Here is a 15656-nt window from a genome sequence, read left to right on the forward strand (position 1 = left end):
CAAAATAAATAAATGCTGGTTTAATAATAGACTAAAGAAGCTTTGTAAACAGAAGGAAAACCTCTATAGAAAATTTAAAGAAACTAATGCAGAAAGAGTTTACAAAAAGTATATAAAAATTAAACACTTAACCCAAAAAGTAAGCAGACAGCTGCAGAGTGAATACATAAACAATGTAATATCTAAAGATAACAACAAAAACCTATGGTCATACATTAAGTCTAAGAAAATGGAAACAACAGGCGTAGCGCCATTAAAAGATGAACATAACATAATACATAATGATAATGAAACTAAAGCAAACATTCTAAACAAATACTTTGCATCAGCATTCTCAGCCCCAGGAGACAAAGACATATTACTGAATTTGAACCAAGTAGACAACATAGAAGATATAGTAGTACAAGAAAATGGAATTCAAAAACTATTAGCCAACACCAAACCAAATAAAGCTTCTGGACCTGATGGTATTCCAGCTAGATTACTCAAAGAACTAAGTAATGAGCTAGCCCCAGTGTTCAAAATACTCTTTCAGGCTTCACTTAACCAGGGCAGAGTACCAAAGGACTGGAAAGAAGCTAATGTCACCCCCCTATTTAAAAAAGGAGAAAAATCTGACCCAGGGAACTACAGACCAGTATCACTTACCAGCATCACATGTAAAATCCAAGAACACATAATATGTAGCAACATCATAAACCACTTAGACAAACATAATGTCCTCACACCATACCAACATGGCTTTAGGAAATATAGATCATGTGAAACACAACTAATAGGACTAATTGATGATTTTTCAAAAGGTTTAGATAATAGTGAACAAATAGATGCTATCTTACTAGATTTTTCTAAGGCTTTTGACAAAGTTCACCACCATAGTTTGCTTAAAAAATTAAAATATTTCGGCATTAATGGTCCACTGCATCAGTGGATTAAAGACTTTCTGATAGGGAGAGAACAAACTGTAATAATAAATGGCTCTAAATCAACACCGATAACAGTAAACTCAGGTGTACCTCAAGGTACAGTCTTGGGTCCACTACTATTTTTAATTTACATAAATGATTTACCAAATTGCATTAGTTCAGGAACAAAAGTCAGATTATTTGCAGACGATTGCATAATATATAGAACAATAAAAACAACACAAGACACAGATATTTTACAAAGAGAATTAGATGAATTACAGAAATGGGAATCAAATTGGAGCATGTCTTTCCACCCAGAAAAATGTCAGTTGTTAAGAGTAACAAAAAAACTAAAACAAATTAATTCCACTTATCTTATTCATGGCAAACCAGTAACACAGACTAAAAACGCAAAATACCTAGGTGTTATAATAAATGAAAAACTATCATGGAATCCACATATTGATGAAACTACAAAAAAATCAAACAAAGCATTAGGATTTATTAAAAGAAATTTCTATAAATCAAATAAGAACATAAAACTAAAATGTTACTTAACCTTGGTTAGGCCAATAATAGAATATGCATCCTCCGTTTGGGACCCCTCAACTCAAGAAAACATTAAGAAACTGGAACAGACACAAAATAGAGCAGTGAGATTCATAACAAACGAATATTCACATTTGACTAGAGTAACACCTTTAGTAAAATCACTAAATTTAGAAAGCCTTCAGGACAGAAGGCTCAAAAGTAAAGTAGCAATCATACATAAAACACTGAACCATAATCTTCAAATACAAAAACAAAATTTAATAAAATACTCTGAAAGACACAAAGATAAACGCACATTCCTCATCCCATATGCTAGGACAAATTTGTACAAATACTCCTTCTTCCCTAGTGCTATTAGAGCATGGAATGGGTTGCCTGAGCTAGCCAGGAAAACCAGTGACTTGGCAGAATTTAAGTCATTGGTTAATATGCATGACTAAATGCATGACGCGTAGGACGTAATCATCTTCTTTTTTGAAGTAACGTCTGTATTATATAAGATAAGAAGACTAAATGTTGTTTGTTTACTATTGGTGAATGAGGTCCTTTAGGAATGCAGTTTTTTCCCGTCCTTCGGTGGTATATCTTCTTTTCGCCTTCTACGTCTGTCCATTCTCATTATACACATTTACATTAAGAAAATACTTTTAGGTGTACAACTATTGAACGTTGATAAAACTATTATCTAATTCTATGTCCATTATTTAACAGTAAATGGATGAAACATTTATTTACAAAAGTTTTTTTTCAGGCCTTCTAAGTAGCAAAGTCAGAAACCAGTTCATCTATTTCTCAACGTTTACCACAGTGAACGTAGTTCTGATGAAACACTGACCGAAGGCTGCTGGACTATCCACTCATATTAGAAGCACCATCATAGCTTTAGCCTCGCATTTTTATTTAAGGATAATTGGGGATTATTCATTACTAGGAGCATTTGCTCAGCCAATGCTGCAGACAAATATCTAGAATTTCGGGATCTTTAGGGCGAATCTGAAGTCCAGCCAGCTCAAATGGGGAAAAGTACAGGAGTGCTGGCCACATTACACCTTCGTTAGTCCTCGGCCACAGAAACAGATGGCCTTTAAATCATCTGCTCTATAGATTGCAAGGTTTGAAAGTTTGAATTTTTTTTTTTTTAGCTATGACTGTCTTATTGATATTTCTTTGGGTATACCAGATTAAAACAAGGTTCTTGATTTTATAATAGGCTAAAGCAAGGTTCTTGATTTTATAACAGGCTAAAGCAAGGTTCTTGATTTTATAATAGACTAAAGCAAGGTTCTTGATTTTATAACAGACTAAAGCAAGGTTCTTGACTTTATAACAGATTAAAAGAAGGTTCTTGATTTTATAACAGATTTAAAGAATGTTTTTTTATTGTTTTTTTAGCAGCCTAAAAAAAAAAGTTTCTTCACGGAACACATTGGAATGCAGATCTAGAGAGACATTCTTGTAGACAGGTAAATAACCCCCCCCCCAAAAAAAAAAAATTTATTTGGAGCTTTGGAAAGTTTGGAAAAAAGTCACGTAGCTTTCCAGGTAAAACGGATCAGTCTAGTCTAGATCGTAACTAAGTTAAATTGTGTGGTTTCTATGATAAAGTAGAACCATGTGCCATAAGAAATGTACATTTAGGCTTACATTTTACACATGGACACATATGTGTGTCGGCTTGTGTGTATGTGTGTGTTAAATATATAAAATGTGTAGCTGGGCTCACAGTTAACGTATCATGTATTAGTTTCACTAGAGTGTGACAAGAGACTTATTGGTTTGTCTTTTATAAGACGTTAAGTCTATTGTGTAGTACCAGGCACATTGAAACGTTGTTACTTGAAAGAAGACAAATGAGTTTGTCAAAAGTCAAATTCCTGGCTGGCAAAAAAAGGTGGAACTCCTCAATACTGTGAATAGACGAAAGCTGAGCTGGTTTGGTCATATTGTAAGACGTGACTCGCTATCAAGAGGTCATCCTACAAGTTACAGTGCAGGAAGAAAGGGTCGTCCAAAGAAAAACTGGCTGGACAACTTAAATGAATGGACCGGCCTCTCTCTTGATATCCTCCTGAGAACAGCTGCTGAACGGGAAAAGTGGAGGGACTTGGTGACGCGAACTGTCACAGCACTACTACGACGAAAATCAAGGAACATCATGATGATGATGATGGTGATGAATTTAAATGTACCCAAAAAAAATTTTTTTGTTTTGTGTTTCTGGAGTTTCTTCAGTTTTGAAGATAATCATTAAAAAAAAGTAAAGTTCCCATTTCAGACCTTGTGGTCTATAGGGCAGATGATGTAAAGGTCATCTGTTTCTGTGGTCCACGGTTAATGAGGGTGTCATGTGGCCAGCACAACGACTAACCGCCTTTTCTTTTACCCAACTAATGTCAGGTAAACATTAGATTTCGGTGGACTCAGAAGCGCCCAAGGATCCCGAAATTAAAAAGCCCAGGCCTCACTAGGATTCGAACCCGGTACCCCCGGTTCGGAAGTCAAGCGCTTTACCGCTCAGCCGCCGTGCCTCCGAAAAGTAAAGTTTCCCCTTTCAGACCTTGCGATCTACGGGCCAGATTATGTTAAGGTCACCTGCTTCTTTAGCCAACGGTTAACGAGCAGGGTGTTATGTGGCCAGCACAACAACCAACCACCTTTACTTTCCCCAACTAAAGTCAGGTACCTATTAGAGTTGGGTGGACAGATAGCCTAACTCAAGCCTCCCGCAGTACATTGAGGGTGGCGGCGGGCAGGGCTCGAACACTGGACCATTAAGACAATCAATCGACAATACAGAGAACATACCACACGACCAGGCAGCCATTAGTAAGAGCCCCTTTGTTGTAAAAGAGAATGGGTCTTCATAAAAATGTTTTTTTCAACAGTAATTCGTCAGGCGGCGTCAATATACATCATTTTTATCAAAAGGTTTCTAGATATAATTGGTAATTTTCATTTGCGGGCCACGATAGACAAATACTATAGTTTCTACTTTTTTAATAAGTATTTTGAGCCTCTGTTGTTTTAAAAGTGAACTTGAAAACAACTTTTCCATCTTACACAACTTACAAACTCATTTTTAAAACCAGGTTACAAAGACAGTTTGTGTGGAAACACAAACTCAAAATTGGCCCCCGAAGTGGTCCGCCCATGTTGGTAAAAAGTCTAGGTTTCAATATTTTCAGAAAGAATATCAGAAACTATGAACTACAAACTATCAACAGCTACAACCCTATCTCCGTCGATACCAAAAGAAGAGACGTGCTGTTGTAGTGTTAGTTCGACTGACGACTTGATACCACAGGATACGGAGATTTATTAAAGTTATTAATTATTTCATTGTTAATATTCATATGTATTAGATGAGATGATAGTTATGAAAATATAGTTATATCCTAGGTGTAAATTACAAAGACCGCATCACGAATGAAGAGGTTAGAAACATGATCAATACAGCAATTGGACCCCGCGATGACCTGCTAACCGCTGTCAAAAAACATTAACTCAAGCTGTATGGCCACATCACAAAGTCCTCTGGGCTCGCAAAGACCTTCCTTCAAGGAACAGTACCGGGAAGAAGATGAAGAGGAAGCCAGAGAAAGCGATGGAAAGACAACATTAAAGAATTGAAGAAATTCTAGCAAAGACTAAAGACAGAGAGGAATGGAGAAAGACGGTAGAAAGATCTTGTGTGGTGCCCCAATGGTCCAACAGACTAAGGGATAGGTAAAGGTGAAGTTAAATATGAACATGGCCTAACTGATGTTATTAAATGGTTATCTAATTGGTGTATTTTTATGAAAAAAAACTAACTGCTTGCACAGTTGATTTTAAAAATTAAATTTTTTCGCTTTCAGAAAAGAAAAAAAATATCCGTTGCATCAGAACTTTGAAAGGTATAAAATATCATGAAGTCGGATTTTCAATATCTTTTCTAGTTTACGGGACAGGCAGACGGACGGACAGACAGACCACACAAAACAAATAGCGGCTAGTCCCCTTTGGGGAGCCGCTAAAAACAGCATCTTTCATAGAGTAACTCATCTTCTGGCCATGAGACGAAACCAAAATCTTAAAGAATCTACTAAGTGTTTAGGCAAGGGTCATTCACTTCGAGAGAGAAAATGGGAACTACGGCATTCAAGCTAGAACAGCGGTTCCCAAACGTTTTCGTCTCGTAGACCCCTGAGAGTCTATATAAACCACTTTGGGAATCACTGAGCTAGAACCTAGAAGAAATAGAAAATTGTTGACAACAAATCCCACAGTTTATATTCATTTCTAATTGTGTCGGACGTTCCTTCATGAATGACGATTATTACGTCCTAGCCTGAACCTCGTGCAGGACATCTTATCTGATATCTTATTTGATACAGACGTTACTTCAAAAAAGAAGATGATTACGTCCTACGCGTCATGCATCTAGTCATGCATATTAACCAATGACTTAAATTCTGCCAAGCCACTGGTTTTCCTGGCTAGCTCAGGCAACCCATTCCATGCTCTAATAGCACTAGGGAAGAAGGAGTATTTGTAAACATTTGTCCTAGCATATGGGACGAGGAATGTGCCTTTATCTTTTTGTCTGAGTATTTTATTAAATTTTGTTTTTGTATTTTGAAGATTATGGTTCAGTGTTTTATGTATAATTGCTACTTTATTTTTGAGTCTTCTGTCCTGAAGGCTTTCTAAATTTAGTGATTTTACTAAAGGTGTTACTCTAGTCAAATGTGAATATTCGTTAGTTATGAATCTCACTACTCTATTTTGTGTCTGTTCCAGTTTCTTAATGTTTTCTTGAGTTGAGGGGTCCCATCAGGAGTTCACGTGACAAGGCAGCCAGGCAGTGTTTTTGTCTGCTATGCAAACACCATCGCGCTCAAAGCCATAAGTATAGCCCAGGACAACGTTACCAGGTCATAAACAGACTTCGGCAATGAACTGAAAACACGCTTCAATTATTAACCCACTTTAAACACCAACAGTCGCAGGCTTCATTGTAATCAAGGCTCCGAGTCCCAGGAGCTTAAAGTTTAAAGCTGATGTTTTTCAATCAGCGATCACGCGCACACAGACACACAAACAGTCAGCTGACCAGTTGAAGATACTTGACAGTCCCTAAACAGTGGCGGGAGCTCCGACATTCATCTTCTTTTACGAAGGAACGTGACCAGTAATTAATTATAAGATAAAGTAAGATCTTTCCCAAATATAGATATAGATGACTTTAGTTGGAAAAAGTAAAGGCAGTTGGTCGTTGTGCTGGCCACATAAACAGTCCCTAAACAGTGGCGGGAGCATAGAGAGAAACAAATTACCTTTATAAGTTCTTTAATGTATTCCTTCTTATCTTATAAACTACGCACGTTCTTAATAAACAAAGATGATATAACGTCCTACGAGTATCCAAGTGTTGACTTATCTCATTAATTAGAGATTGATAAATCAAAAGGCAATGGGTTTTTTTCCTGTCTGATTCAGGCAACTTGTTCCATGCTCTAACGGCACTCGGAAAGAAAGAATACTTAGATAAATGTGTCCTAGAATTTCAGATGAAATATTCATTGCCTACTTCGAGTAGTTTACTATGTTAAGTTTTTGTAATTGTAAGTTAAGGTTTAGTGTTGTGTTAGTGAACGGTGAATAGATTAACCCGCCCTCGTGGAGCATCACCAGAGAACGCTGACCATGTCCTTCAAAGCTGTGTACTATATCAAGAGGCCCGAACAAGACTCTGGCCCCATAAACCTTCATATATAAAAGGGGTTCTCAACCTGTGCGTCGCGACCCCCTTGGGGGTCGATTTACCATTTGCAAGGGGTCGCCTAGGACCATCGAAAATATGGATTAGTATTGTCTACTCTTCTATTGCTGTATGTGTGTGTGTTTGGGGGGGGGGGGGTCGCGGCAGAGTGGGGGGTTGTAAAAAGGGGTCGTCGAGTTTAAAAGGTTGAGAACGGCTGATATAGAACAAAAACTATACGAAGAACTGCATGATCTGGAAACCACTGCGCAGTTTATCTCAGATATAGAATTACTGATCTGAACCCTCCGACATGTAAAATGAGAACGAAGAAGAAGAAGATGATGAATGTGTCCTAGCATTTCAGATGAAATATTCATTGCCTTCTTGGTGTATTTTATTTGCTTTAAGTTTTTGTATTTGTAAGCTAAGGTTTAGTGCTGTATTAGTGAACAGCTAATGGTTTATTCAGACATTCTCTGTCTCAATGGATCACCACAAAAATGTTTAATCGCGTGCAAAACGCATTTCTCCTAAAAACCATTATTGATTATGGATGAGTGTCAAACAGCTTAACAGAAGCACAATCTCCTAAGTAACGCATGTAAACAAAAAACTCTGGCCAGTTAGAACACACATATAAGCGTCTATGATCCTCCCAAGATTTCCATGAAAGGCCTTCCTTTAGGGAACAGTATCAGGTTTGTCGCAAATCACTTCCCTTTATAGGTTACGAACTACATCTAGCCGCTAATAAATTTTCTGACCAGACCCAAAGGTATCTAGTCGCACTGCAAGTGCATTAAGTGTTCCAACATTCCTACCCGTTGTCTGGTCTCTGGCCAGCGTGTAGGTGAACCGTGACAACACATCCGAAACTAAATTTACCTCACACACACACACAATGACTGCATCAGAGGTGGGAAAATAATCAGGTCGCTACTGGTCGCGGGAAATTCTGCTCTCATCCCTAATCGTCGGAATCTAGGCCAATGCCTTACTCTCGAACCGAAATAATTATCTTTAGACGGAAATTGATGAGGAGAACGATTTTTGGTTAGAGATTACAGAATGATGGCACTCAGAGATGACGCCATATTTTACTTGTACAGAATAGACTGTGATTGTTGAACAGCAGTGTCGAAGACTCACCATAAAACTTGATTATATCGTAACAAAAAAAAATATTTAAAAGATTTTGTTGGAATACTTTGATTTGTATCCCGAAATTATATTGTGTCGTCAGGTGAATGCTAACTTCCAGTATTTGTGTACGGTAATAGCTAACCAGCTGGGTTAACATAATGTGTGTCTGCTTGTATTAGATGCTAAATCAGTAAGCGAGACTAATTAGTATTCAGTTGGGTCGGCTAGACATTGACATTGATGATGATGGCCGAATGATTTTATAGCCTCAAATAAACTTACTTCGTCAAGAGTTCCATGTGGACCTACCTGATGTTACCGACAGACGGTAGACCGATAGGCTTCACAACATTTGTCGCAACAAGGAAAGGCGTTTGGTAAACTGGGCGACGAATTATAAACACAGCGGACAAAGTAAACTAGGGCCGAGCGTAGAATCAGGCCCCGGATCTACTCCAGTTCAACACTATAAGGCCGCCCAGGTCTTCACACTTTAAAAAAAACAAAAGGGGGGGGGATTCGCATTTCAAAAATCTATAATTTTTAACAAAATAAGCATTTTTTTTATAAAATATAAAGAAAAATTAGTAAAATTAAATGATCAAGAAATCTAGTTCTTTATTCACAAGCACGACATTCTTTTAGAATATTAAAATTATTAAGTGAATTAAATTAATATTGAATCTTAAAAAAGGTGGGGGGCGGTGGGGGTTGTCCACAAAAAATCCTGCCCAGAGCCTCGACGTACTCAACTCTGGCACTGTCTAAAATATATATATATATTTATATTACATCTAATTGTGTTTGAAAACTATAAATGACATAGTTTAGAAGTACCTCTGAATTAACACAGACCATGTTGTAGACAAACTTCGCAGTCAATATACTAGAGCAATTTATATACAATAATTGTATAGCAGACAACTGTAGAATGACGAGTTAAGAACCGGTGGGCTTACCAAGCTGAAACAGGCCCACCCACCCACCTCATGCTCTCAATGAACTCAGTTTTTGTTTTTTGTGATGCAGAATAAATTCGACAGTTGTCTTCAGGTACAGATGCATCTGGGTGCCATCAAGGTGAAGGCCGACGAAGAGTTCCAAAGTAAATAAAGCAATACGTGGAAATAAAGGAAAGAAGATAGCAATTTAAAGAAAGAAGCAAGAGAGAAAGAAGGAAGGAAATCGAAAATAAATCAGGAACTGCATCAGGGAAAAAAGAAAAGAAAGCAAAGGAAGAAATGTAACATGGGAAACAAAACCGTAAATAAAACATAATTCTATACCAATAGGAAAGAAAGACTAAAAGACAGACTGAAAGACAGACTGAAACAAAGATAAACTGAAAGACAGATTGAAACAAAGATAAACTGAAAGACAGATTGAAACAAAGATAAACTGAAAGACAGACTGAAACAAAGATAAACTGAAAGACAGATTGAAACAAAGATAAACTGAAAGACAGATTGAAACAAAGATAAACTGAAAGACAGACTGAAACAAAGATAAACTGAAAGACAGATTGAAACAAAGATAAACTGAAAGACAGATTGAAACAAAGATAAACTGAAAGACAGATTGAAAGAAAGATAAACTGAAAGACAGATTGAAACAAAGCTAAACTGAAAGACAGATTGAAACAAAGCTAAACTGAAAGACAGATTGAAACAAAGATAAACTGAAAGACAGATTGAAACAAAGATAAACTGAACAACAGATTGAAACAAAGATAAACTGAAAGACAGATTGAAACAAAGATAAACTGAAAGACAGATTGAAACAAAGATAAACTGAAAGACAGACTGAATGAAAGACGGGCTGAAAGAAAGACAGAATAAAAGAAAAAAAAAGTCTAATTGAATATATAAGAATTTCTTATGTCAAGTTATTTTTCCACAAAACTAGATTGATTCAACGCGATATTTACAGTAAGTCTTAAATTTCATGCTCACGTGATCAATTTCAAAATTTAAAAAAAAAAAAAAAGAGTCGACCTAAAAATCAATACACTAGCTTGACATTGAATGCTTGGTCCACAACAATATGGCTGGTAATTGGATCAGAAACTATAAAACAAAACCCACATAAGCAAGACGTTTCTTCAATGCACACAAACAAAGGGAACACAACAAAGGGAACACAACGAAGGGAACGTGGATCTCAAAACTTGGGGGCTGGTAATGTCTTTTGATGGAGAGGGGGATCGAGGGTCAACACACTGTTGGAGAACCTTTAATTCAAAACCGCAGATCTGTCACCAAGGATTCAGAACCGCCGATTTACAATCTAGTGTTTCGAGCCACTGGCTCACAATCTCTGATTTACAACTTTTCATTAAGAAAACTAGTTTAAAACCTCTGAATTACAACAGATGATTGAGAAAATATGATTGAAAGATTTTGATTTACAACCATCGTTTCTGAACTTCTTTCTACAACTCAAGATTTTAGATATGTTGACTAACAATATATGATTTAGAACCATTGATTTGGAGCCTCTGATTTACAACTTAAGATTGAGAGCCATTGGTTAAAACCTCGGATTTACAATTTAAGATTTAGAGCCATCGGTTAAAACCTCTGATTTAGAACTTAAGTTTTAGACTCACTGAAACTGTTCTAGAACCACAGATTTACAATGTATATTACAGACGTTCCTTTAAAAAAACAAACAAGAAGATTATTACGTAGCCTACTTCGCGCATTTATATTTTGACTTAGAACCACTGAAACTGTTCTAGAACCACTGATTTACAATATATATTACAGACGTTCCTAAAAAAAAAACAAGAAGATTATTACGTAGCCTACTTCGCGCATTTATATTTAGATTTAGAACCACTGGTGTAGAAAAGTAATGATCAAGATTTTAAACTGACCAACAACGCTGATGTTCATTGTTTCTCTGTACTGACAAGAATGATCAAATAGTTTATGTAAATTCGTCTTCACTTTCTAAGAAACAATCTTTTTGTGTGTATATTTCTAAGACAATCTATAAAATGTCAAACCGCCATATAAAAGTTTCTCATAAACACGTTCGTTTTAAGTTGGTAACGTTTTTTTGTTTTCCCCATAGATTTTACAACAAAAAAAAAACACAGAACATCGCCTTGTGATCCCTATCTAATGTTAACAGGTTTTAGGATGTAAGGTTAGAACTAACTGTACGGTAGAACTCTGGTCGAAATTAACCCTCGTTTTAAGGACGGCGCTCAACTAAACGGCTGTGTTTGCTTTGTGGGAAGGGGGAAAGATGCTATCTGGCGTCCATCTTTCATCTCTGTTCATTTAGAATCAAGACATCGTCAGATAAACAAAGATCTGGACAGTGTACACGTCCCAGAAAATAGACGGCTGGCGGGGGGGGGGGGGGGGTCAAGGCCGACAACTTCGTTGAGCAGTGAGTTTAATTACTGACAGGCTTAGACAGCAGAGATTCGAAGGCATAAATATTTCCAAAATCATAAATATATGAATAAAGAGAAATAAATCAGCCAGCATTTGTCGGTGTAACCATTCGTACTTTGCCTTGTTTTTTCAGCAGTACTTTGCCTGTTTTTATCAGTACTTTGCCATTTATTTCAGCAGTACTTCCCCTTCTGTTTTAGCAGTACTTTGCAGTTTTGTTTAAGCAGTACTTTTTTTATAAGTACTTTGTCTTCTATTTCATAAGTACTTTTCCTTTTTTTTTTTGTCTGTTTTTTTTTTTATCAGTACTTTGTTATTTCAAAGTAATTTAACTGTTCTTATAGTTTTTTTTATTAGTTATCTACTATTTCAGAAGTACTTTGCCTGTTCTCAAAGCAAGTCATAAATAGATCTGGTGATTGCAGAAAAGAATATAAGAGTCCTAACACAATCACAATGCTTCCAAAACATGTGTATACGATCTACAACTTAAAATAACTTCTCTAGAGTTTCGACTCAATCGTGTAGGATCAAACAATCACATCTGCTCTTCATACCTCTCTGACGTCTGCTCTAAGGCATGACATACTCAAACTGGGTGGCGCGTCCACTTAAGGGGGAGGAGCGCAGAGTCCTATTTATTTCTATGTAACTTTCTTTCTTTTACATTACATCATTAAAACCCTCCCGGACTCCAATAAGGGACCAGCTGGCTGAAAAAAAAAAGGGGGGGGGGACAAACGAGATTTGCTTTCCTTTGCTGGGACGCCATAGATAAATGTTTGAGAAACATTGCTGTACACCCGTACGGTGTGGTCCAAATAATCGTGTTACAGTTAGTAATTAAGCAATTAAATACCTAAAAGAAAATAGGTCGCACAAATAAACATACAAGTTACAGTTGTTCAATACAAATATAAAAACAATTAATGCAAATGCTAATTGGAAACCATTGGTGAGTTTATACTCCAATTTATTTGCTAATTGCACATAATTACTCGAATACACCGATAAGAAAAACTACCCCTGTTGGTATAACAAAGGTATACATTTCAAATTACAATTATAAGCCATTATATTCCATTTTGAATAAAAATACAAGGACCGGACAGAGCCAGACTGTGCAGTGTAAATTAAGAATTTAATAAAAGTTTAATGCCAGGATCCCTGTTGCTATAACAATTGCGAAAAAAAAATCGAACTATTCGCTGAGGTTAAAAGGTTAAATAAGGTCACGAGGTGAATGAATATCGTGTGAAGCTAGCACTGATCAAACAATCATGCACTTCACAAACAGTCTTAAAAACATCTTGTATAATAACATCGCAGATTTCGATAGTTTAGTATCAGAACATGCCGCCCCGCAATCGGGACATGCCGCCCCGCAATCGGGACATGCCGCCCCGCAATCAAAACAACACTAGACACCAGTGACCCCAACACGGCGTTATTGCCAAACCTGGATCTAAAACCATCAATGACCAAGCTCGGAACTGGACTATTCAAGGGTCTAGCTTATACTAGGGCTCTGAAGATGAACAAAGGATAAACTTCATGGTCGTGTGGTATGCGCTCTGGATTGTCATCTCGGTGGTCCCGGGTTCGAGCACTGCCCGCCGCCATCCCCCTTCGTCATGAGGGTGGTTTGGGCTAGGAGGTAATAACCTAGAATTCGGAAGGAACATTCGAAACTTGTAAAACATCGCCATGTTCGTAAACACTGTGGCATGATAGAGGCGGAAAAGAAAAGAAGCGATAGTTGAACTATTTCTATTAACTCGCCTATAAAATAACTAGATACCAGAGATAGACAGACCAGAGATAGACAGACCAGAGATAAACAGACTAGAAATAGACCAGAGATAGGCACAACCAGAAATAGGCTGACCAGAGATAGACAGACCAGAGATAAACAGACTAGAGATAGACCAGAAATAGGCAGACCAGAGATATACAGACCAGAGATATACAGACCAGAGATAAACAGACTAGAGATAGACCAGAGATAGGCACAACCAGAAATAGGCTGACCAGAGATAGACAGACCAGAGATAAACAGACTAGAGATAGACCAGAGATAGGCACAACCAGAAATAGGCAGACCAGAGATATACAGACCAGAGATAAACAGACTAGAGATAGACCAGAGATAGGCACAACCAGAAATAGGCTGACCAGAGATAGACAGACCAGAGATAAACAGACTAGAGATAGACCAGAGATAGGCACAACCAGAAATAGGCTGACCAGAGATAGACAGACCAGAGATAAACAGACTAGAGATAGACCAGAGATAGGCACAACCAGAAATAGGCAGACCATAGATAGACAGACCAGAGATAAAAAGACTAGAGATAGACCAGAGATAGGCACAACCAGAAATAGGCTGACCAGAGATAAACAGACCAGAGATAAACAGACTAGAGATAGACCAGAGATAGGCACAACCAGAAATAGGCTGACCAGAGATAGACAGACCAGAGATAAACAGACTAGAGATAGACCAGAGATAGGCACAACCAGAAATAGGCAGACCATAGATAGACAGACCAGAGATAAACAGACTAGAGATAGACCAGAGATAGGCACAACCAGAAATAGGCTGACCAGAGATAGACAGACCAGAGATAAACAGACTAGAGATAGACCAGAGATAGGCACAACCAGAAATAGGCTGACCAGAGATAGACAGACCAGAGATAAACAGACTAGAGACTAGAGATAGACCAGAGATAGGCACAACCAGAAATAGGCTGACCAGAGATAGACAGACCAGAGATAAACAGACTAGAGACTAGAGATAGACCAGAGATAGGCACAACCAGAAATAGGCAGACCAGAGATAGACAGACCAGAGATAAACAGACTAGAGACTAGAGATAGACCAGAGATAGGCACAACCAGAAATAGGCAGACCAGAGATAAACAGACTAGAGATAGACCAGAGATATGCACAACCAGAGATAGACAGACGAGAGATAGACAGACCAGAGATAAACAGACTAGAGATAGACCAGAGATAGGCACAACCAGAAATAGACAGACCAGAGATAGGCAGACCAGAAATAGGTAGACCAGAGATAAACAGACTAGAGATAGACCAGAGATAGACTGACCTACTAACTTAAGGCCACGATGGCGGGTGAGAAGACAGTTGGGGTCAACATTCCATAGCCAGGCCGGTAGTGGACTGTCGTTTTTCTACTACACAAACATACAAACGGGTGTGTGTACAGAGCGGTTTGTGACGATTAATCCTTCATTATTCACAGGTATGGCTAAATTAGTAGGGTCTAGTCCCCTTTAATAATTGTTACTGCTATTTCTCTCTCACGCATTCTCCCACAGAGTTAATACTTTAAACAATTATTTATTGTACCTAATGAAACATGTATGAATAAAAACGTTACCAATTATTCAATTAATTATTGGTAAGTAATCATTTTGTTATATATATATATATATATATATATATATATATATATATATATATATATATATATATATATATATATATATATATATATGTATATGTAAGGGAGGGGTTCTTAACCTTAGATAAGCTTTGCTTTTTTTAAAGAGATTTTTTTTATTATTTTGCTTGTTCATTAGTTGAATTTTGATAATATCAGTTTTACTCACCGTAATTTTGAAAATACAAAAAAAAATGGCCCTTTGCAAAATGTTCTTTCTGTTTTCGACCCATTCCTAAAAAAGTTTGCCCAAACTTCTTGTTCTTCTTCTAGCAAACTTTGTTGCTGCTGAGCTTTGAGCTCTTATGCAGGCTGTGGCCTTCACTGATCTAGAGATTATCCCGACTCCCCGCCTAAAACATACGCTAACACTGAATGCACATGAAGTTTATCCCGGATTAAACTGGCTGGGAAAAAAAGCACT

General features: G+C 37.4%; 1 protein-coding gene across 3 annotated transcripts in view; it reads right to left on the bottom strand.

The window, feature by feature from the left end:
- LOC106069171 (uncharacterized) overlaps nt 1-15656 on the bottom strand; it is a 64602-nt gene that overhangs the window by 39312 nt on the left and 9634 nt on the right. For 2 of the 3 annotated variants that reach the window (XM_056008235.1, XM_056008236.1), the window contains exon 1: nt 15402-15626. The exons of the other annotated variant lie outside the window; for it this stretch is intronic. In XM_056008235.1, the coding sequence (XP_055864210.1) occupies nt 15402-15465 (64 nt within the window). In that variant the 5' untranslated portion in view covers nt 15466-15626. Of the gene's footprint in view, nt 1-15401; nt 15627-15656 lie in introns of those variants that run through there. 3 annotated transcript variants of the gene reach the window in all.

The sequence above is a fragment of the Biomphalaria glabrata genome, chromosome 13, assembly GCF_947242115.1.
Source record: "Biomphalaria glabrata chromosome 13, xgBioGlab47.1, whole genome shotgun sequence".
NCBI classification, from domain to species: domain Eukaryota; kingdom Metazoa; phylum Mollusca; class Gastropoda; family Planorbidae; genus Biomphalaria; species Biomphalaria glabrata.